This window comes from Mycteria americana, unplaced genomic scaffold, assembly GCF_035582795.1.
Source record: "Mycteria americana isolate JAX WOST 10 ecotype Jacksonville Zoo and Gardens unplaced genomic scaffold, USCA_MyAme_1.0 Scaffold_71, whole genome shotgun sequence".
In the NCBI taxonomy this organism is placed as follows: domain Eukaryota; kingdom Metazoa; phylum Chordata; class Aves; order Ciconiiformes; family Ciconiidae; genus Mycteria; species Mycteria americana.
Window position 1 is genome coordinate 1 of NW_027445656.1, and position 20,013 is coordinate 20,013.

Genomic DNA, 20,013 nt, shown 5'->3' on the forward strand with positions numbered 1-20,013 from the left:
AAATGCTCAAACTTCCAAAATGAATTTGAAAAATCATCAGGTTTCATAGTGGAAGAATCAGCAGCACAGTCTTGCTGGCACTTGTGCTATTTGGGATATGTCTAAACAATCTGGAAAAGGATGTCAATAGTGAGGTCATAGAGTTTACTGATAATACTGTTATTCAATATAGAAAAGATGAGGTAGGTGTGAAGAGCTGTAGGAGAAGGTCGTGAAAGTGCGTGACTTAAAATGGCAGATGAAATTCAAAATAGGAAAAATGATGCACACAAGAAAGGAAAGCAGCAATCCAAACTTCCCAGATAAAATGGTCTCTTCTGAACAAGTTACCACCTCTGGAAAAAAAAAAGAGATTAAAAAAAAAAGAGATTTTGGGGGTTATAATATATGGTTTTGTGAAGATGTCAGCATAATGCCCAGAAGTGGTCTAAACCATAAATTTAAGGTCAGAAATTGAGAATGCAGGAAAAAGCAGAAGCCATAATGATGCTGCTTCTCGAATCCAAATAGCACTTGCTTCTTTAATTCCATATGCTGTCTGATCCTTCCACCTCAAAAGGGTGTTGTGGAAATGAAGGAGGTTCCTAGAAAGATGGCAAAGACGATAAAAGGTACCGAACAGCTTCTGTATGAGAAATGCCTAAAACGCCAGTGTCATGGAGTGCGTCAAAAGGGATTCATAGCTTGCTGTCCGTGGGGATTCATAGCTTGCCATACGTGGGGGAATACGTTTTTGATAAGTAATTTTTGGAAATCACTAGTATGTTCCACTTCAAACTCGTGTTAGTCAAATATTTCACCTGTAGGTGGTCTTGGCCTTGGCAGTTTTGAAGCATGCCTTATTACGGAAGAGTTAGCCTACGGGTGTACGGGGGTTCAAACTGCCATTGAGGCAAACTCCCTAGGGGTAAGTTCTGTCTTTTCTTACCTCCTTTAAACTAGAGTCTGTGCCCTTTGAAAAGATGGATTAATGGTCTAAATATTTTCTTTCAGCAAATGCCAGTAATCATTGCAGGAAATGAGCAGCAGCAGAAAAAATACCTAGGAAGAATGACAGAGGAACCGATGATGTGTGTAAGTGTAACTTAGGAACGCTGTAGATTGTTCCTAAACTGTATTAACCAGGTTGGTTGGTTTGTTTAAAACAGTGATATCCACTCACAACGTAGCCTGTTTTGGTTTGTAAATACGCAGTGGCATTTACTGAAAGTCAAAGAATTTTCAGTTAGATGTATTCAATAAGCAAATAGAAGGTATTACCTGGAAAACCATCCTAAGTCACTTACTGAAAAGGAATACCTTTTCATTCACTTTCAAGAGAAGGTGTAGGAGTTTAAGAAAAATGCCAGGTTTATATGAGCAGAAACTCAACTCAGATGGGCATTACACTGCATTTATGAATCTTAAATATTATCTAAGCAGTACTCGTTACACAGAAAGAAGTAAAGATTCATGTGCAATGTGTTAAAATCTGAACAACTAAGCCTCATAAAATGAAGAGCACGGTAACCATAGAATGTTACTCTGTGCTCTGATTTTCAGATTTTAAAGATCTTCAGCTTTCATATCAGAGTTTGTGAAGCATAAGGAAGCGATGACTTAGTAAAAGTTACAGAATGGTTCTGTTTATCATTAAAGCGAAAGACAATTTTAAGTATTATTCCAGATTTATAAGGAAAATTAACCCTACATGTTTGGATTCTTGCTCAGACAGTTGTTGAGTTTTTTTGAGGTAATATTTTGGGGTTTTCCACGCAGTTCGCTTAAGTTTACAGATCAGTTTGCTGCACATAATTCTGCAATAATTTGTGGTTGCTTAAAACCAGAACTTTTATTCCTCAAGATTTTGCATGTTATTTTCTTTTAGGCTTACTGCGTAACAGAGCCTGGAGCAGGCTCTGATGTGGCGGGTATAAAAACAAAGGCTGAGAAGAAAGGAGATGAATATGTTATTAATGGCCAGAAGATGTGGATCACAAATGGTGGGAAAGCAAACTGGTGTGTTGACTTTTGACTTGCGTTACCTTTTCTGTTACTCTGTTCTAAACTGACCTGTCGTCCACCCCAAGCTGGATACTAGTGTTTCTTTAAAGATCTGTTACAAATCTGAACGTTCATTATGTTTCACCACACTGCGCTTCAATCCATGACCAGTTTATCAGGACAATGCCTAAAAAGGAAACTGAGCGATGACACGACAGCTCCATTCAAGAACGCCTCTCAAATTTTGCTGCTATCAGACAAAATTCATTCCGCTTTCTCTTCAGGGAAGGGCAGCAACAGTAAGAGTTAACTTGCACAGTACTCAAGAGGCTCATGTTACAAGGGACCTTGCTTTGTGGGTGTGGTGACCGAGATCAGTTGCTTCTGATTCTACTGGAAACATCTCTCACTTTTAGTGAAGACAGAAAAATTTTAGGATTGTGGTGTTACATTTTATTTTCTTAAGGGAAGACTTTTTCCAAGTGTCAAAGAATCCAGATTTTGCTGTGGTGTCTATGGAACGTGCTTTACAAGATAGACCTCCTTCATCGTGTCTCACATAAGATCGTGCTCATCCCCAACACATAAATTCTTTTTAATTCAAGAGGAAAAACTTCATATGTTTATGTATAAATGTAAGGTCATTTATGTATAAAATGTAAATATACATATGTATGAAGCTGAATTTTCTCATTATTTATTTCCTTGTTCAAGGCATAACCATCGAAGAGAATCTACCAGCTATGTTTTGATGTTATTGAACACCATAAATGTGATTTACAACTGTTTAGTTTCTAACAGAAAAAACTTATTTACAACTTATACTTGGAAGAATAAAATTAAGATATTTGAAATCAAGAGGATAACATAACATTTTGCATGCAATACTGTATTTCCTAAGCAATAATTTTTATGTATGTGCTGTGCATAGGTTTCTTTTGTACCATTTGTGAAGCTGATTGTAATATTAAGACTTACAATACATGGGAAAGGTGGAGAACCTTTGCATGTTGATCTGAAGTAATTTTATTAAATCTTGACTTTTGCGGTAAGGGATGCACTGACACTTCCTCTCCCTCATTCCCTTTCAGTTTATTTTTGGAAGGGACAAGAAAAAAGGGTTGTTAACTTATTGATAGATTTATTGTATGGTACAAACACACATAAAAACATTTAACATGTTAGCTAAAGAAGTATGTGATTGTTAATTGTGAGGATAAACTGACTCCCCTCTTCTTTGTTTTACACTAGGTATTTTTTGCTAGCTCGTACCAATCCAGATCCAAAAGCTCCTGCAAGCAAAGCCTTTACTGGATTCATTGTGGAAGCAAATAGCCCTGGAATCCAAATTGGAAGAAAGGTGAAGAGTGTATCTCTGATTTGACAAGCCAGGAATTACTATTCGCTTCTAAACCAATAATGCAACAAATTGCCATTTGTCCTGGTTTCGGCTGGGATAGAGTTAATTTTCTTCCTAGTAGCCGGTATAGTGCTATATATTCTTATACTAAAATCCAAAGCACAGCACTATACCGGCTACTAGGAAGAAAATTAACTCTATCCCAGCCGAAACCAGGACACCATTAAAGAAAAAAGACTGTGAAGCAACTGAACATTTTCATGTGCTCATGTACCATGATCTTTTCATTTTCGCAGCATACAGAAACTATTCATAAGACAGACATACTCAATTATAATTTGATTAATCCAGCTAAGGAATGATTTGGAATGGTCTAAAGTAAGATGACTTGGCACAGCTGCAAAAGAATCTTTGAGAACCATTTAATCGATAAGTGCCAATTAATGTGAAGTAGCATGCCTTGAAAGTGTAAGAAGCAGGGGGGACAACTTTAACCGTAAACACACGGTGTGCTTTACTTGTAGCTCCTCCTGCTCAAGGAATAGGCCTCGGAGGCACTGGTGCTAGTTCTCTTAGGGGTGGGGGGCAGAAAACAAAGAAAGTACTGTTTTTAGTAGCAGGCAAAATTGGACATTGAGCATTAGGAAAGGAATCGGAAAATTTGAAAATCTCATTTATCTATTTGTTTGTTTGTTTGTCGTACAGCTGTATTTTACTTCTGCCTGCATTTTAGGTTCTTTACTTTTTCCTCTCCCATCTCAAAGGAGATAACTGAAGTAGAAAAAGACAAACGAGCGATTACAGCTACAGAATTAATTTTACATATGGAGAAAGTAAACTGCCCGGCTTTGACAAATTAAGGGCGTGCTGGTCTGTAACTGCAAAACTAGTATTTGTTGTGTATATGGTGATTTTTAGATAAAACTGAAGTGTTGGGGGGGGAGGGGGAGCTTGCTTTATGCTCTGAGTAAACTAAAGAATGAAAACATGTTGCACCTTGAAAGAATCCAGTTTAGTTGCACCTCTGTAAACTTTCCTTTTCAGGAAATGAATATGGGTCAGCGCTGCTCTGATACAAGAGGTATTGTCTTTGAAGATGTGAGAGTTCCGAAAGAAAATGTATTAATAGCTGAGGGAGCTGGCTTTAAAATCGCAATGGGAGCTTTTGATAAGACCAGACCACCCGTAAGTATCAGAAATAAGTTACTTAAAAAATATAATAGGAATTCCGGATTTTCATTCTGTGCTATATTTAATTCAGGTAGCAGCTGGGGCTGTTGGGTTGGCAAAAAGAGCACTCGATGAAGCTACTAAATATGCGTTGGAGAGAAAAACCTTTGGGAAGCCAATCGTTGAAGTAAGTTGAAGATATAAAAATAAATATATCTAAAAGCTATGTTTTCATACCAGATGCACTACTAGTGAATTTTCAAGGTTGTTCCTTGACATTTTGGACGTGTGATTTATTATATCTCTGCCATTGCTTGGGTTTTCAAGGATAGAGGTCAGCACTATCTAAGTAAATCTAGCTACGCAGTAACTCCTGGGATTCTTCAAGAACTTATTGATGACAATAGTAAAATCACAAAGAAAACTCCACCCCAAACCCTGAAACTCATGTACTGTCAGGACATACTTAAGTTCTTCAATTCTAATGAACAGGGATTTTCAGGGAAGGAAAAATCGTACCTCCCTGAGGTACGTAAAACAAGACTCACGGTATTAATGCTAATAGAATGCATTGCCAAGCACACTGCTTACCATGCTTAAAGAAGCATCAATAAACGTCAAACTAAATACAGATCTCGTAAAAAGTCAGCACAACTTCGCAATTCAGTACTTAATCCCTGTGACTAAGTGGATTTTAGAATTAAAAACTTAAAAGTCTAATTCAACATACAGTTATGAAAGCCTGATCCAAATTCTGTAGAACTCCTCAAGTACTATTTCCTGAGTGTGTTGAATTCACAAATGAAGAAATTAAGAAGACCATATTCTTTCTTGGATGTCACAGAATTTTAAGCAGGCAATGTTAACCTAGTTGATCCCATCATTCATAGCACCAAGCGGTGTCTTTCATGCTTGCTGAAATGGCAATGAAAGTGGAATTGGCTAGGATGGCTTACCAAAGAGCTGCGTGGGAAGTCGATGCTGGTCGCAGGAACACCTACTATGCTTCCATTGCAAAGGCGTTCGCTGGTGATGTTGCAAACCAAGTAGCTACAGACGCAGTGCAGATTTTTGGAGGAAATGGATTTAATACTGAATATCCTGTAGAAAAACTAATGAGAGACGCTAAAATCTACCAGGTGAGTAAAAGAGAGAATGCGATCTTTATAGTAATGCATACATTGTATATAAAATCAATGAATGGCTACTTGTTTGAAATCATGATGTACATATAAAAAAAGTTTTGAGGATGAGCACAATAATCCTGCCATTTAAAGAAAGGGCATTCAAATCAGGCAAATTCTTGCATACAAGACTCTTTGCATTAGATCAACAAGTTAGCCTACGCAAGAGAAATAAATTTAGTGGTGTGGTTTTGTTTTTCTGACGTGGGAACTCTGAAATTCTTGGACTCTTCATTCGGAAGCTTTTGAACTCTTAGAAAAAAACGCTGTAGAAAACACTGATCAAAATACCAATGCTTGCTTTGGTGTTCTGTAAGTAGAGATGTATAATGCTGTTCTCTTCATCACTTCTTGTTCTGCTCTAAACCTTCTGTCTGAAACTTTGGTATCATAAACTGGGCAGATTACTTCAGCTGAGATATCACCAGCACGGAGTATCATGGATTAATTATCTTGCGTAGGTTGTGTTAACAGAGGTGTGGCACAGCCTGGAGTGATTAGCTCATATTTACTCATGTTTAGCCTGTAGTCACCCATTATCCCCAGATCTTTTTCTGCAGTATTATTACCAAGAAATTATTCCGTGTCATAATTCTTCAAGAATTCAGCAAGAATGATTTAATTATGGTCAGGAAAAGCAGTAATCTTTCTGACATTAATAATGACTAGATAAAACATATCAAAATAGATGACCTCAAGAAATGCATGTGAACCATGATCTGCAACGTTAGTTATGACAGCTGTCACTCTAGGTAGTTGAAATTTCTCTTACAGCTGCCTTTGAGATGAAAAGTATTCTCACTAGCCAAGAATTCTTCTCTATCTAAGGACAGAAAACTGCTGGTTTGGAATCGAAAGGTTCTGAGTACTAATTGCACTCCTGCAAGCGAGGAAACGAATGAGTAATTGAACTTTGTTATGATCGGGCTTTGTTCCTGTTAGGTTCCATGTGTTTCTAGAGAAAGAGGGTGGGAGGGTTAGAAGTTTGTTTGAAAGTTGAGACTGATTTTACAGGATCCCAGTTATTCAGATTTTCCATTACACTGATCCATCACAAATGCGTGGCTAGGTAGACTTTTTTTTTTTTCATTGTTCAAATTAATCAAATTTTGTATTACATTTTTGGTGTTTTTCTGCTCCCCTTCATCCCCAAAAGAATACAGGAAAGGCTTTTCTCTTTACAATTATGTCATCCATGTCTCTTGATTACCCTTCCCTAAATTACTGCCGAATTCCAGATGGCATATGCTTTTGGCCATATGTTTCATGGACAGAAACTTGGTTTTCCACCTGTTGTTTTCTTCCACATATTTGATATTTCTCAGTATGACACAATTACCAGTAAACACAGTAGCAGAATTGTGTCATACTGTGAAATTCTTACATGTCCGCATTTTGCTCTAGGTTTCCGTCTGGCTACAAATCTAGGCTACTATGATAGAAACTTGTAACTTACTTTCTCAGATTCAGAAAACTTCCCTTCTTTGATTGTCAAGGATTCTTGGAACTACTCCCATTGGCTTACAAACCAAAACCTTTCTCGTGGTTACTTAAGAAGACCGTGGGTTTCGATGTCTTTACACTTGAGTTTCATGGTTGTCTCCATCATCGAGTAATTTAGTGCAGCAGGAGCAGATTAGCAGATGGCAGGAAGAGCTCTGCCGAGGCCCCTGCATCTACTGTACGCGGTTTGGGGAGGCTGAGTTCACAGCAGGCCTGTTTAGACTGAACGTCCCCACTACGCACGTTGTTGTAAGGGTCCAGCTGTAGGCTTGGACCATTATGTCTTCGTTAGGGTTTGGAGGGTATTGGGTGTATGCAGAGGAGAGCTTCCAGTTTGGTTTACTCCAGAGGGCAGCTAGTGTTGACAAAGCAAAATCTGCTCGATGAACTGGATCGATATGGGGTAAGCAGCAGCAGTCAGAGAATTCACTCTGAGAATGAACAATTGCCTCCGAACCAAAAAACGAATGTGACCACGGGTTATAGTGTCTTTATTTTTGAAAAGCTCTGTAAGCTTTGGGAAGATTATCCCTATTTTATGACCACAGAGAAAGTGAATTTGCATGCCTTTGAGCAATTTGCCAAAGCAAGTTTTGGCAGAACTGGGAGCTGAAACACTTACACCCCTGAACTGTGTTGCCCTTGAATGATGTTGTGCTGTACCTGTGGAGTGTACGGCCTTCTTTCTGCATTAGACCCGCAGATGTGTTTTGTTGTGTATCTCTGGCTTTGCTGCCAGCAAGCCAGATAGAACAGAGGGAAGATGCAGCATGTTTCTAGAGGAAAATGCAAGAATACATGGTTAAAAAAAAAAAAAAGAAAGAAAAAAAGAAATACTGTGTTGAAGGGAATAAATGGAAGAAAGGGAACATTTGTATAGCTTTGAAAGGCTCGTCAAAAAAATACAACACTTTCAGCACAGGTCACCTCCTCCCCTCCACCCACTCTTTTAAAACCTACTTTGTAAAACCTGAATTATGTATTTTCTTCCCTAGCTAAGACATTTTCCCCATCCTTCTTCACCCGCTATGTCTGTTAATTTCATGAGAACCTATTGAGTTTTGATGAGAGCATCTGAGAGAACAAGACTGTCTCTCAATATCTTGTATGTGGTTTATTGCATTTAGCCCACTGTAGTTAGTCAAGTCACACTGGAATTTTTTCAGTTTTCTCTGTCCTTGTGCACATCCTAATCCACACCGGAATAGCACTATGAAGGTTTACAAGTGTAGAAAGATCTGTGAAAATATTTTTAAAAATGATCAGCTAACATTATTTTAATGCTTCTTTTCAGATTTATGAGGGAACTGCTCAGATTCAAAGGATGATCATAGCTCGTGAACACGTTGGCAAATATAAGGCTTAAAGAAATGTATCAAGCACGTCTGGTGCTGCTGTAGTGTTCTGTGTTCCCATGGAAGAGGATTTTAGGGCGTTTCTCAATACAATTAGAAAGGCGTGGAAAACCCCCTTCTCCTTCCAAATCTTTTTATTGCGTACACGATTAAGCGCTACTTCTGTACTTCCCCTCCATTCCCTCACTTCATTCCTTCTGACGAACAAACTTGGTGTTTTCTAAACACTTCTGAATTCCAAAGTGATTGGTTGTCATCTTTGCCCACTCATTCTCTTTCACCCAAATCTTTGGCTTTTGGTGGGAGAAGAGGTAAACACCTTCCCTGTAAAATTTGTATGATCAAAAAAGTGAACAAAATTCAGATTTAATTTTTTTTTTTTTGTCTGTGAAGGCATTGAGCATGTAACAAGGAATTGGATTTTAGGTAGTCCTGTATTGTTTATGATACAGAGTTGCTCCCACTGTTTTCACACTGGAGTTTGGGTGGATATCAAATTAATAAATCTCAGGGAAATTTTAAAAAGCAATTCTGTTTCCTCAGGAATACCATGTTGCAGCACACGGTCTCTAGGTCACGCCTTGCTAAAATAAATATGCCAACAGTGTGGTTTTGTAGCCTCTAGAAACTTGCATCTTTTAAAAAAAGCGCAAGCGAATCCATATTGACTTCTGGACCTTTCAGAAACATGCATTCTCATCAACTACAACACAGATAGGTGTTCTTTTTCTCAATGGTGACTGGATTGCTACTTGCAGATTATCTATACTTTACACACATCCATGAGTCAGTATGAACAAAAACTAGGTTTTGTTTTCAAAAGATACAGCCTAATAGGGCTTCTTTTCTGTAACTTAACCATCTTATTGACCCGAGTCCAGCAGACCGAAATTGTCAGTCAATACATTTATCTCTGTGCCTCAAAGAAACCTGTAACATTTATGAAGAAAATACTTGCTTTCTTGTGTCTTAAGCAAGACGACTTCTTTACGGATGAATGCTGAGTACAGCTCTTGAGAAATACCGGTATGTGTTTTTATCATAGTGGGAAAAAAGAAGTATGATTGTTCAGTTTTATACATGTTTTCATTTTAACTGATCCCGTGCGAAAGAACCTGTAGGAAACTGCCTTATTTTCAGTTATAACAACGCTGCTCTAAACTTGGGTATTACCCCAAAAGCCCAAATGCAGTTAAGGGCCAAGAAATGAGAACCTCACAACACAATGTTTAAACGCACTGTAAAATTAGATGATCAAAATGGCATTTCTGACAGGCATTGCTGCATTTTAATAAAAACTATCTTTAAGCAGAGAGCAGCAGTTGCTTTTATTCACTTTGCTCGTCATATCATTTAAATTGTATTTCAGGTAGGTTGTCCGGTGTCTGAAGTATGTTACAGCTGTACTGCAGTTCTCACTGTGCCACAGCCCCCAGCAGCGGAACAGCCTGTCCAGCTCAGCAATACCAAGGGCTGCGTTGCTGTTGTCTGCATGTGTGTCGGCCTTGAGGATTTAGATACTATCCAGCAGTAACAGAATATCAGCCTCAGAGAGCACGGCCTCTTTCACTACTACACTTCCTAAGCAAGTAAATGCTCAGTTAGGATGATTCAAGGGAAAGTGTGTAACTTTTCCTTAAGAATGACTTACAGCATCATGTTTATTCCAAATCCACTGTATTTAAACCCATTATTCCTCTCCATCAGTATATACACTTAACTATGTTTGCAGCAAGAACAGCTGAGAAGGAGGAATTTTTGTGGGATTTTTTTTTTACTTTGGGTAGGCCCTTCTTTCAGCGCTGGCAGAACGCACTTTCCCCAGACTTCTTGGGGAAATCGCTCAGCGCTGGTGGGGCCGCACCTGGAGTGCTGTGTCCAGTGCTGGGATCCCCACATCCAAGGCATGGACGTACTGGCGAGAGTCCAGGGATGGGCCATGATGATGATGAAGGGTCTGGAGCATGAGGCTGAGAGAGCTGGGACTGTTGAAGCCTGCGGAAGGCTCAGGGGGATCTTATCAATGTGCACGAACACCTCATGGGATGGAAGTGGAGGGAGCCAGGCAATCCTCAGTAGAGCCCACCGACAGGGCAAGAGGCAAGGGGCACAAATTAAAACACATGAAATCCCACCCAAACACAAGAAAACACACTTTTCTTTACTGTGAGGGTGGCTCAAACGCTGGCACGGGTTGCCCAGATAGGTTGTGGAGGCTCCATCCTCGGAGACGGTCAAAACCCAACCGGACGTGGCCCTGGGACGCAGGCTCTGGGTGGCCCTGCATGAGCAGCGGGGCTGGACTAGGTGACCTCCAGAGGTCCCTTCCCGCCTGAACCCTTCTGTGAATTCATTTGCAGCTACTCACCGAAACGCCCTTGCCTCACTACGGTCCCTGTCAGCCGCCCTCTGAAGGTAGTGCTGGACGGTGCAAATCCTGTCACCGTGTATGACGTTTACATTGCTTAATGACGTGCTTCATGGCTGTAAACCGCCATCTTGCTTACCTGCGGGAAGATCAATACTGTGGCATGCCAGACAAGCATTTGCTGTATTTAAAAAAACACCCAACACCCCTCCCCCCATCAAAACCGCTCAAAAAACCCAACGCCCCCCATAACGCCACAACCCCCCACCCCCAAAATACCCACCCGAAAAAACAACCCCCCAAAAGAGACCTTATTTTCAATTGCTCTATGCCAGCCAGCACTATACATAGTTTTTCACTTACAGTCTCAAAATGCTGTTCCCGCCCGGCACGGATCACGTCTGCCAGAGTCCAACGTTGGCAATTAACAGCGCAAGCAAAGTAATGAGTTTTAATTAGGAAGGCGAGGGGTTTGTTTCTGAAGGGAAGCGCAGTTGCGCTCACCCGCTCTGGGACTGCGCTCCAGGACCGGCTTCGCCGCGGGGCCGGCGTGGAGACCCCCGCTTCCGGGCGGGGTCCTTCCGTGCCGCAGGGCGTCCCTCCTGACCGCCGGGTCCTGCCCGGCCGCGGCGCCGCCTCAGTGCGCCAGCGCGGCCCCGGCGAACGGCGCGGGCAGCGATAGCGGGGTCCTGCCGGGAGCTCCCGCTCGCCCCGCCCCGCGGCCTGCCGCTCTTTCCGGCGCGGGCGGCGGCGGAGGTGGGTGCTGCGCACCGCGCGGCGGGAAGGGGCCCGGCCCGGGGCCGCCGGCCTCTGCAGCCCTGGGGCGGTGTGGGGGCTTCGGCCCCGGTCGCTGCAGATCCGGCGGTGCGGTGGGACCCGGCAGTGAGGCTGAGCCTGGCTGGGCCGGGCCGGGCCTGCCGGCGGGGGGGGGGACGCGGGGAGGCGGCGCGGGGAGGCGCCCGTGAGGGGAGGCCGGACCCGTCGGCAGGTGAGCGGCGAGCTGGTGGTTCGCCTCAGCCTCGTCGGGAGGTTTCCTTCGCGCCCTTTCCGTGGGGAGGGTTCGGCCAGGCCGGGAAGTGCGGCAGGAAACGTGCCCGCGGTCAGGGTGGGCGGAGAAAGGTCTGTGTCCAAAGAGGCACTTACTGCTGATGAGCTGCCCGAATTGCCCCCGGGCACGGAAACCCAGCGGGCTGACACCCCAACTGATGTTTTGTCGGGGCTTTTTAAAGGTGACACCGCGACGGGACGCGATAAGAAAAGCTGATGCCCGAGCAGGTTACTCTTGGAGAAACACGTGGCCCGTATAGCTTCGTGTGGGACAAGGAGAGGTGGCTCGGTAAGTATTGGCTTAGTTCAGCCCCGCTGTGCTTTTAGTGAGTGTAATAACTCTCCCTCCCTTGGTGAGAGTTAGGGGTTGTTTTTTTCTGAGGATTATGATGGTCAGTTCAGCATTCCTTTCTTTGGTGTGTACTGTTCTGCTGAGAAAAAGGACTTGGTCTCAGTCTTATTTGTTCACCATAGCTCTCTCCACTGTAGATTCAATTTTTCTCACTACTTGTCCTTCTTGTGCAAACCGTGGTGAAAAGCAGTACCCAAAAGGCTCCAGTGCTTCCGACCAGTGGCTGGATTGCTTGTGTAGTGTCTCTCTAGTCCTATCTCAAGGAAGGAATCTATGAATGGTGTTACAAACAAATAGGGTAGCATCCTCTTTGAGGAAGAAAGTGTGTTGCGTTTGAAAGCCTTGGGTAGGACAGGAGGAGGTAGCTTTCTTGGGTCAGTGATGAGTGTTGGCATGTATTATCTGATCTAGAGTTGATGTCTATCACCACTTTAGCTCTAGAATTACTCTGAGACCCAGGAAACTCCAGTGTCTTTTGGCTGCGACCTTGGAGCTTTTCCAAACTGTGGAATCAAGTTACTGTTCCCAGCTCTGACCCAGTGGAAGGAGGAGGGGGCACAGTTTGAGTTTTCTCCCATTTAGGTGGTAGGTATAGCTTAGGTATGGCTTAATACTGGCTGTTACTAGGAGATGCTTTGACGTTAACTGAATGCCGCTGGAGTTACCCAAAGCTGAGCAGTGTTACCAAATGATGACGTAGAGATGTGGTGGTAGACTTCACCAGCCTGTCTTAAGGAGCGTGCATGTTCTTGATTCACAGACACTGTTTAGTCCCACGTACGCATCCCTGATGTTGGAAGGGTCATGTCGCATCTTCCTTGGATTGCAGTGAACAGTCAGGTGTTCCGATTTGCTTTTTAAGGAGAAAAAGCAATGATGATATCTTTTCATTTTGGGTTTCTTATATTATTTCTGAAAGGCGATAAAAGCTCAACTGAAGGAGTGCGGTACCTGATGTATCAGAGGAGAGTGCGTGTTCTCTTTCTTCCTGTGGTCTGTGGATTTTGTAAGAAGAGAGGACTGGCATCAGTTGGACCTCAAAGTTACTTTGTTTCATAACTTGTGGCCAGGTCCAACCTAAAATGTTGCCTTGGGTTATGAATTGCTCCACGTGTCTGTTGGTGTGGACATGCCCAGCAGTCGCTCATCTGCAGGGGTGGCTTGTTTTGGTTTAACTTCCAGGTGTAAGTATGCAAAAGAAAATCTGCAGCTCTAGTCAGTCTTGCTGTAAAACCCGGAATAGTTTCTGCTTCTGCCCAGATACCTGAGAGAGCCAGGAACATCTCAGGCAGGCCAGGAGTCGTGTCCCAGTATTTCTCAGAGTCCGCAGCTCTGCAGTTGTCCAGTAGGGCACTACAGAGAAAGTTTAAGGTCACATAGCTGTTTGCAAGTTACACTATTTGAGTTTATTTGGATATATACGTGGATATATACACCAGCTGGAAAGGAGTTGTTTTCTTTGATGCGCAGTAACCACAGAGAGTGTAATGGAGTTGTAATGTGCACTTGTTGATTATTGAGGAGATTATCCGTGGGATGGAAAAGGAAAGAGTACAGGGGCACTGTTCAGTTAGGTTAGTTTTTGTTCAATATAAACCTGGGGTTTTTAGCATTTTGTTCCATATTTTCAATGGTGATTTGAATGTATTTTTGTTGTTGTTAAAAAAAAAAAAAAATACTGATTTCATTCTCTCCCCTCATGCCTTTTAGGGGAAATAGCTACAAGGTTCTCCCTCTGCGCTGCAGCACTCCTGGCACTTCTGGTAAGACCTGTATCGTCGCTTGCACAAGTGCAGACTCTTCTCACTAGCATTGCTGAAGCTTCTGCAGCAGTGAGCTTGGTTAGGATGGTGCATTGGTTGCTGTTCTGCCTTGCAGGGAAAACTGGATGCTCTTGATGTGGGGAATGCAGTCGGATTTGTCTTTTTCCTTTACGAGCTCGGATGGTGGATTTGGTTCTGAATCGCATGCAGGACGGGTGAGTTTTTCTTTATGGGGAGACGTTTTAAATTAGCCAGCATCCCATACTGCCTATAAAGCTTTCTTTCTGAGATCTGTGTCACCCGACCCTACCCGATGCTGTGGGGACAGCCAGGCTCTTGATGTTAAGGCGCCTTGGTAGAATGAGAACTGGCTGCAGGGTTGTAGTTATTGCAGGGTGTTAGTTATTTGGAGCTTTATTATTCTAGAAAGACTTTAGCAGTCAGCGTAGCTTATTGCCAGACAGAATTTTCTAGCAATGAGCACAGCTTTCCTATTACCTAGATTTTAACTTCCTTAAGACTTTTCAGTCACTTGGACCCTCTGCAGATCTGGTCAAATGGTTAAGAATTAGCGCACCATACAAGCATTGTAATGTAGGCTCTGACTTTAAAAAGTCCATGTGTCGCTCGCTCAGTCCTCGGCAGAGGAAGAACAGCGGAGGTGGTGTCACAGGGCTTAGCTGACGGTGAGGGTGTTCCCCCTTCCCGCTCCGTCATGGTGCAGGCATCTCCTGTATCGCAGTGGGGTGTACTGGTCACAGATCCATCAGTGATGCCTGTTGATGTACCTTCCTTGTCTGCCAAATGCCTCTCCCTTAGTTAAAGTAAATGAAGAAATAGGTAGACAGATCTGAGAAGCCGGGTTGAGACTCGTTATCATTTGGGGAGAAAAAAGAAAAAAAAACCCAACTGAAACAGGTATTAAGTAATGCACGTTAGGCAGCCTTCCTTCTTCCCACCCTAGCAAGGTCTGGAAAGTCCCTGTTATTTGGGAAGCTGGCAAACCACTTCTCTGACAGAGGTGAAGAGAGGCACTGCTGGACTTAAAACATTTCCCCATCTCTAGAGTTTTTCGACTTGCTTTTTAGAAGTCATGACAGAGCCAATCAGATGGCCAATTTTCATGCCCGCAGAAAGCAGTCCCCTTAGCAAGTCAATTTAAAAGTATACATCTCTACCTTGGTTTTCCTTCCAGATAGTCTGTTTAGAGCTCTCCATCTAACTTTTGTTACTAGAGGCGTGCTTGATCTTGTGTCCCTTTTTGAAGTTTGTACGCGCCTGCCTTACAGGTTAGTAGTGCAATTGGTTATCCCCCTGGCTGCAGGTACATCTCGGTCCTTCATTAGAATTTTGTCAGAGTAGGTGGAGTCCTTTGTGTCAGATTGACAACCGGGGATTCGTGGGGCAGTGGGTGCTCAGCGTGCGTGCTCGATGTTACCTTGAACGTTGACTATTTTGCTCCAGTAATAGGGTTTGGGGAGGTCTGGTAACAAAAACCAGCCAACCAAAAGAGAAGAGCTGAGAAGTTCAGAAGGAGACTGAAATGTAGAGATTAAGCTGAGAAAATATAATGAGACTTTTCTGTTATCACAAGTACAAAGCAGTGGATTAGCCACGTGGTAAGATAAGTGAATATTACAAATCTCTGATGTGACTCAAATGCGTATTTTGGAAATGGCATTGATGTAATTCTCCTGTTGTATCTTCGTATGATCAATGAATGAGCGAGTTAGGTTATTTCATTGTACTTTTGTCCTCACACCCACCAAAACGCTACTGTCATTTGGCTGCTTATGATCAAGAGTTGTGTTGTGTGTGAAACCAGTATTTGTGTCCAATTACGGGCTTTACTCTTTAGTGGCCTTTGTACCCGTTTGCCTGAAAAGGGTACCTAAGCACAGCAGTCGTAGGTCACAAGGCATTGTATGTATGCAGTGTGATCCTTCCAAACTAATTTGATCTCAGACCATGAAATAAAATTAAGTAATTATTGAATGTATTACACATCCCCTCGTTGTTAAAAATAAAAATGAAAAATATTGCGGAGTTCCGTACATGGGGTTGGACTAGATGATCTCAAGAAGTTCCTTCCAACCTAAATGATTCTGTGAGTCTGTTCACTGAACAACTTGTAGGACTGTGTTTCAGCTTGCAAATACAGTAGGAACATCCTTCAAATAGTGGTGTCAGAATAGAGAGCATAAGGGTTTTGAGAGAATTTGAAATGGTTATTAATGCAGGCATTGGAGCGTCACGCTGCGGGGCAGGGCAGGAGGCGGTGCCCGGCAGGACCCCACTGTAGTGGCCCTGGGTGGCTGCCTGCCCCCAGGGAGGCCTCGGGGCCTGCATTGGGCCCCCTCAGCGGGGCCTAGGTCTTCTGCTGGTCGGGGTGGTCAGCGGCGAGCTGGTGGTTCACCTTGGCCTCGTTGGGAGGCTTCCCCAGAGAGGGTTTTGCCAGGCCGGGAAGTGCGGCAGGAAATGTGCCCGCGGTCAGGGTGGGCGGAGAAAGGTCTGTGTCCAAAGAGGCATTTACTGCTGATGAGTTGCCCGAATTGCCCCCGGACACAAAAACCCAGCGGGCTGAAACCCCAACTGATGTTTTGTCGGTGCTTTTTAAAGGTGACACCACGACGGGACGCGATAAGAAAAGCTGATGCCCGAGCAGGTTACTTTTGGAGAAACACGTGGCCCGTATAGCTTCATGTGGGACAAGGAGAGGTGGCTCGGTAAGTATTGACTTAGTTCAGCCCCGCTGTGCTTTTAGTGAGTGTAATAACTCTCCCTCCCTTGGTGAGAGTTAGGGGTTGGGTGCGTGCTCCCCAGCTGCTCCTCTCTTGCCCTGCAGTCCCCCGTGACGTACCAAGGGAGCTGCTTTGTTAGTTCCCCTGGGTCTGTGATGGGTGTTGGCACGTATTATCTGCGCATAAATCTGAAGCTGATCAGTTTAGCTCTAGAATGACTCTGAGACCTGGGAAGCGAACTTCTTGTTGTTCCTCTACCTGCAAGGAGACTGTAGCTGTATTTCCATATGGCTCTCTTGATAGGAGAATGTACCGAGTCTGGCCGCAGCACTGCTCTGTGCTTGCTCGGGCTGATAAACGCTGCAAGTAGCACTGGTTTTACAGTTGTGGGTCAGCAGACGTAGCCCATGACAACTGGATTCTGGTTGCGGGAGGTGGAAAATGTCAATAACTGCTTATGTCTGGAGGGGGACAAAAAATTTGCAGTTATTGTTTAGTGTCCCCAAAAGAACTGGAGGCACTATTGCTTATGACTGTTGTGGCTGTGCTGAAAACATGCAGTACTGCATCAAGAAAATAATGCTTACGGGGAGCGTAGGTGGAGAGAGAGAGAGAGAGAGAGAGATGCATATGAGAATTCCCTTCCTAGTGCCGTTTCAGCTTGTGGCAGCTTTGGCACTTGACAGTAAGTTTCATGAAATGTTAGTTGTAAAATAACAGAATGATAGTCTTAAAAATAACAGAAATGTTATTTTTGAGAGTCGTTGGGGTGGTGTTGTGTTAGTTTGGATGCCAAGATAATACCTGCTGATCTGAAGTGAGTAGGTGCCTCGCTGTTTGCATGTGTTTCACTTGACATTGAGCTTGATACTCCTGGACTAGAAAAATAGAGGGGGGCAAGGAAATGTAGGTATATACACCCACGTGTGCCTGTACATATGTATGCATACATACATGTATGGCACGTGTGCATAATGCACGTAACACGTATGAGTGGTTAGTACACCCTAAGTTGTTAATGGGCAGGAAAATGTTTGACGCATTGCAACCTTTGTAAATGTTAACTAAGGCGTTTTCATTGCTCTGTTTTGATGCTGTGCTTATGTGATTCAGAACTAATCTCGTGCCCTGCTAGGGGTGCAGTCTGTCGGCGTATTTGAGGATGAGCAGTGTTTCCGGGGGCGGACAGCAATGGATCTCGTGGGGCGGCTGTGCCGAAGGAAGACAGACAAAATTCTGGTGTTCATCAAATCGCGTCCGCACAGATGTGGTGCAGTAGGTGCCTGCAGAGGTGACAATCCTCATCTTCTGTCGACCCTCAGCATGTCCAGGTAAATGTAACAGGGGTGACTGTAGAAACAACCACTGGCAATTCATGGTCTTGATGATTGCAGACTTAGGGACTGAGTGCTGTAGGATACCAATGGCAACAACTATTTCAGTAAATTATTAATAAATAATCTGATGGGCAAAACTTTAGTATTCATCTCCTAACAAAAATATTCCCTTTTGGGAACATTGTGCTTTTAGTGTTGCTTTACTGGTGATTTTGTCTGCATTCTTCATGAATTTTGTAGCAGTCTGCTCAAAATATTTCTTTGCTACAGGTTTTAGTGGAATCTTGGAGATAATTGGCTTTGGATTTTACAAATTCTTCTTGGTGTATGTCGAGGTGAAAGATGTGTATGGCCAGAGGAAGAGCAAAGGTTTGGATTTTCTAGGTATTGATGCACACCGAAATAGGTGACTGTCTATTATAATGTATAATTACATAATTATGTAATGTTTACATAAGCTCTATGTATGTAATACAAATGCTTTTTACGTGTGGTGTGTTTACACTTTAGTACTATACAAAAGAAGTGTTGTGGTAGTCAGTTCTTATGTTGTGTTCCTCGGATCTTCTTTTTTCCTGTATAACTTCAAAATGATACCGGTCTGTTCAGCAATTATTTCTTTGGTGTGTACTGTTCCCCTGAGAAAAAGGACTCGGTCTCAGTCTTTTTTGTTCACCATAGCGCGCTCCATTGTAGATTCAATTTCTCACCATCTCTCCTGTATTTATTTTCCTTCTTGTGCAAACCGTGGTGAAAAGCAGTACCCAAAAGGCTCCAGTGCTTCCGACCAGTGGCTGGATTGCTTGTGTAGTGTCTCTCTATCACAGAATCACAGAATCATATAGGTTGGAAAAGACCTTTAAGATCATCGAGTCCAACCATAAACCTAACACTGCCAAAAACCACCACTACACCATGTCCCTAAGTACCTCATCCAAACGTCCTTTAAGTTCCTCCAGGGATGGCGACTCAACCACTTCCCTGGGCAGTCTGTTCCAATGCTTGATAACCCTCTCGGTGAAGAAAAATTTCTTAATATCCAGTCTAAACCTCCCCTGGCGCAACTTGAGGCCATTTCCTCTTGTCCTATCACTTGTTACCTGGAGGAGTAACTAGAGTTACTCCTGTAGTCCCATCTCAAGGAAGAAATCTATGAATGGTGTTACAAACAAATAGGGTAGCGTCCTGTTTGAGGAAGGAAGTGTGTTGCGTTTGAAAGCCTTGGGTAGGACAGGAGGAGGTAGCTTTCTTGGGTCAGTGATGAGTGTTGGCATGTATTATCTGATCTAGAGTTGATGTCTATCACCACTTTAGCTCTAGAATTCCTCTGAGACCCAGGAAATGCCAGTGTCTTTTGGCTGCGACCTTGGAGCTTTTCCAAACTGTGGAATCGAGTTACTGTTCCCAGCTCTGACCCAGTGGAAGGAGGAGTATATGTACTGAAGTATGTCTTGCTGACCACCTGAATCAGTAGCCTGTTAAATCAGGGCCTGAATATTTCTGCCATTGGGAATTATCTCTTCTTTAGGGTTTGTAGAAAAATTACTGCTTTACTGGATGCTAATCCCAGGTATAATAGTGTTTCATGTCACAGTAGGGAATTGTGTATCCTGGAATAAACTCCTCTGACAAATGGCTAATCACCCAACAGGTTCTTTTTTTCCCCCCAAAAAAAATTTGAAAAATTACTCATGAAGAGGGTGCTGTGTATTTGTAGCCTCTCCCGTAGAAGGTGTGGAGGCTGTTTGAAAATCACATTCTTGCACTTTTGTTTCTTGAAGGGAAGAGGTCATCTAAAAAGAGACTGCATCCACAAACTTTTACCACAAAGAAACTCTTGTTTCTCTGCA

At 43.1% G+C, this 20,013-nt stretch overlaps 2 protein-coding genes and 3 non-coding genes across 19 annotated transcripts in view; all 5 read left to right on the top strand.

Annotated features, from left to right (window-relative positions):
* The first annotated feature begins 720 nt into the window (after positions 1-720).
* LOC142404092 (medium-chain specific acyl-CoA dehydrogenase, mitochondrial-like) lies at positions 721-9,868 on the top strand. 2 transcript variants are annotated; one of them, XM_075490488.1, is made up of 8 exons: positions 725-907; positions 994-1,074; positions 1,868-1,998; positions 3,235-3,343; positions 4,388-4,528; positions 4,605-4,700; positions 5,404-5,652; positions 8,495-9,868. In XM_075490488.1, the coding sequence occupies exons 2-8, from the start codon at positions 997-999 to the stop codon at positions 8,564-8,566; spliced, it is 876 nt and encodes a 291-aa protein (XP_075346603.1). In that variant the 5' UTR covers positions 725-907; positions 994-996; the 3' UTR covers positions 8,567-9,868. The 2 variants fall into 2 exon arrangements, with proteins under 2 accessions (XP_075346602.1, XP_075346603.1); XM_075490487.1 differs by lacking the exon at positions 8,495-9,868 and having other exon boundaries at positions 721-907; positions 5,404-6,776.
* A 1,675-nt stretch (positions 9,869-11,543) lies between these two features.
* Positions 11,544-20,013, top strand: part of LOC142404093 (olfactory receptor 14J1-like) — a 38,805-nt gene continuing 30,335 nt past the window's right edge. For 4 of the 14 annotated variants that reach the window (XR_012773721.1, XM_075490502.1, XM_075490501.1 and 1 more), the window contains exons 1-5: positions 11,645-11,679; positions 12,153-12,259; positions 14,033-14,085; positions 14,201-14,300; positions 16,705-16,811. Coding sequence is in view for 10 of the 14 variants with exons in the window: in XM_075490490.1 (XP_075346605.1) it covers positions 16,739-16,811 (73 nt within the window). In the remaining 4 variants the exon portion in view is untranslated. Of the gene's footprint in view, positions 11,803-11,842; positions 12,043-12,152; positions 12,260-14,032; positions 14,086-14,200; positions 14,301-15,320; positions 15,375-15,408; positions 16,595-16,704; positions 16,812-20,013 lie in introns of those variants that run through there. The other 10 variants (XM_075490492.1, XM_075490504.1, XM_075490491.1 and 7 more) reach the window with 10 other exon arrangements.
* LOC142404095 (small nucleolar RNA SNORD45) lies at positions 12,696-12,780 on the top strand. The gene has a single exon (XR_012773723.1). It is a non-coding gene; the product is annotated as a small nucleolar RNA SNORD45 (small nucleolar RNA).
* Positions 16,974-17,056, top strand: LOC142404097 (small nucleolar RNA SNORD45). Its single transcript, XR_012773725.1, has one exon. It is a non-coding gene; the product is annotated as a small nucleolar RNA SNORD45 (small nucleolar RNA).
* LOC142404096 (small nucleolar RNA SNORD45) lies at positions 19,416-19,500 on the top strand. Its single transcript, XR_012773724.1, has one exon. It is a non-coding gene; the product is annotated as a small nucleolar RNA SNORD45 (small nucleolar RNA).

Bases quoted from the DNA above. Each gene is read 5' to 3' on its own strand.
- LOC142404092 (XM_075490487.1), top strand. From the start codon at position 997: ATGCCAGTAATCATTGCAGGAAATGAGCAGCAGCAGAAAAAATACCTA. The intron at 1,999-3,234 runs GTGTGTTGACTT...GTTTTACACTAG, and splicing joins AATGGTGGGAAAGCAAACTG to GTATTTTTTGCTAGCTCGTA. The intron at 4,701-5,403 runs GTAAGTTGAAGA...CATCATTCATAG, and splicing joins TTGGGAAGCCAATCGTTGAA to CACCAAGCGGTGTCTTTCAT.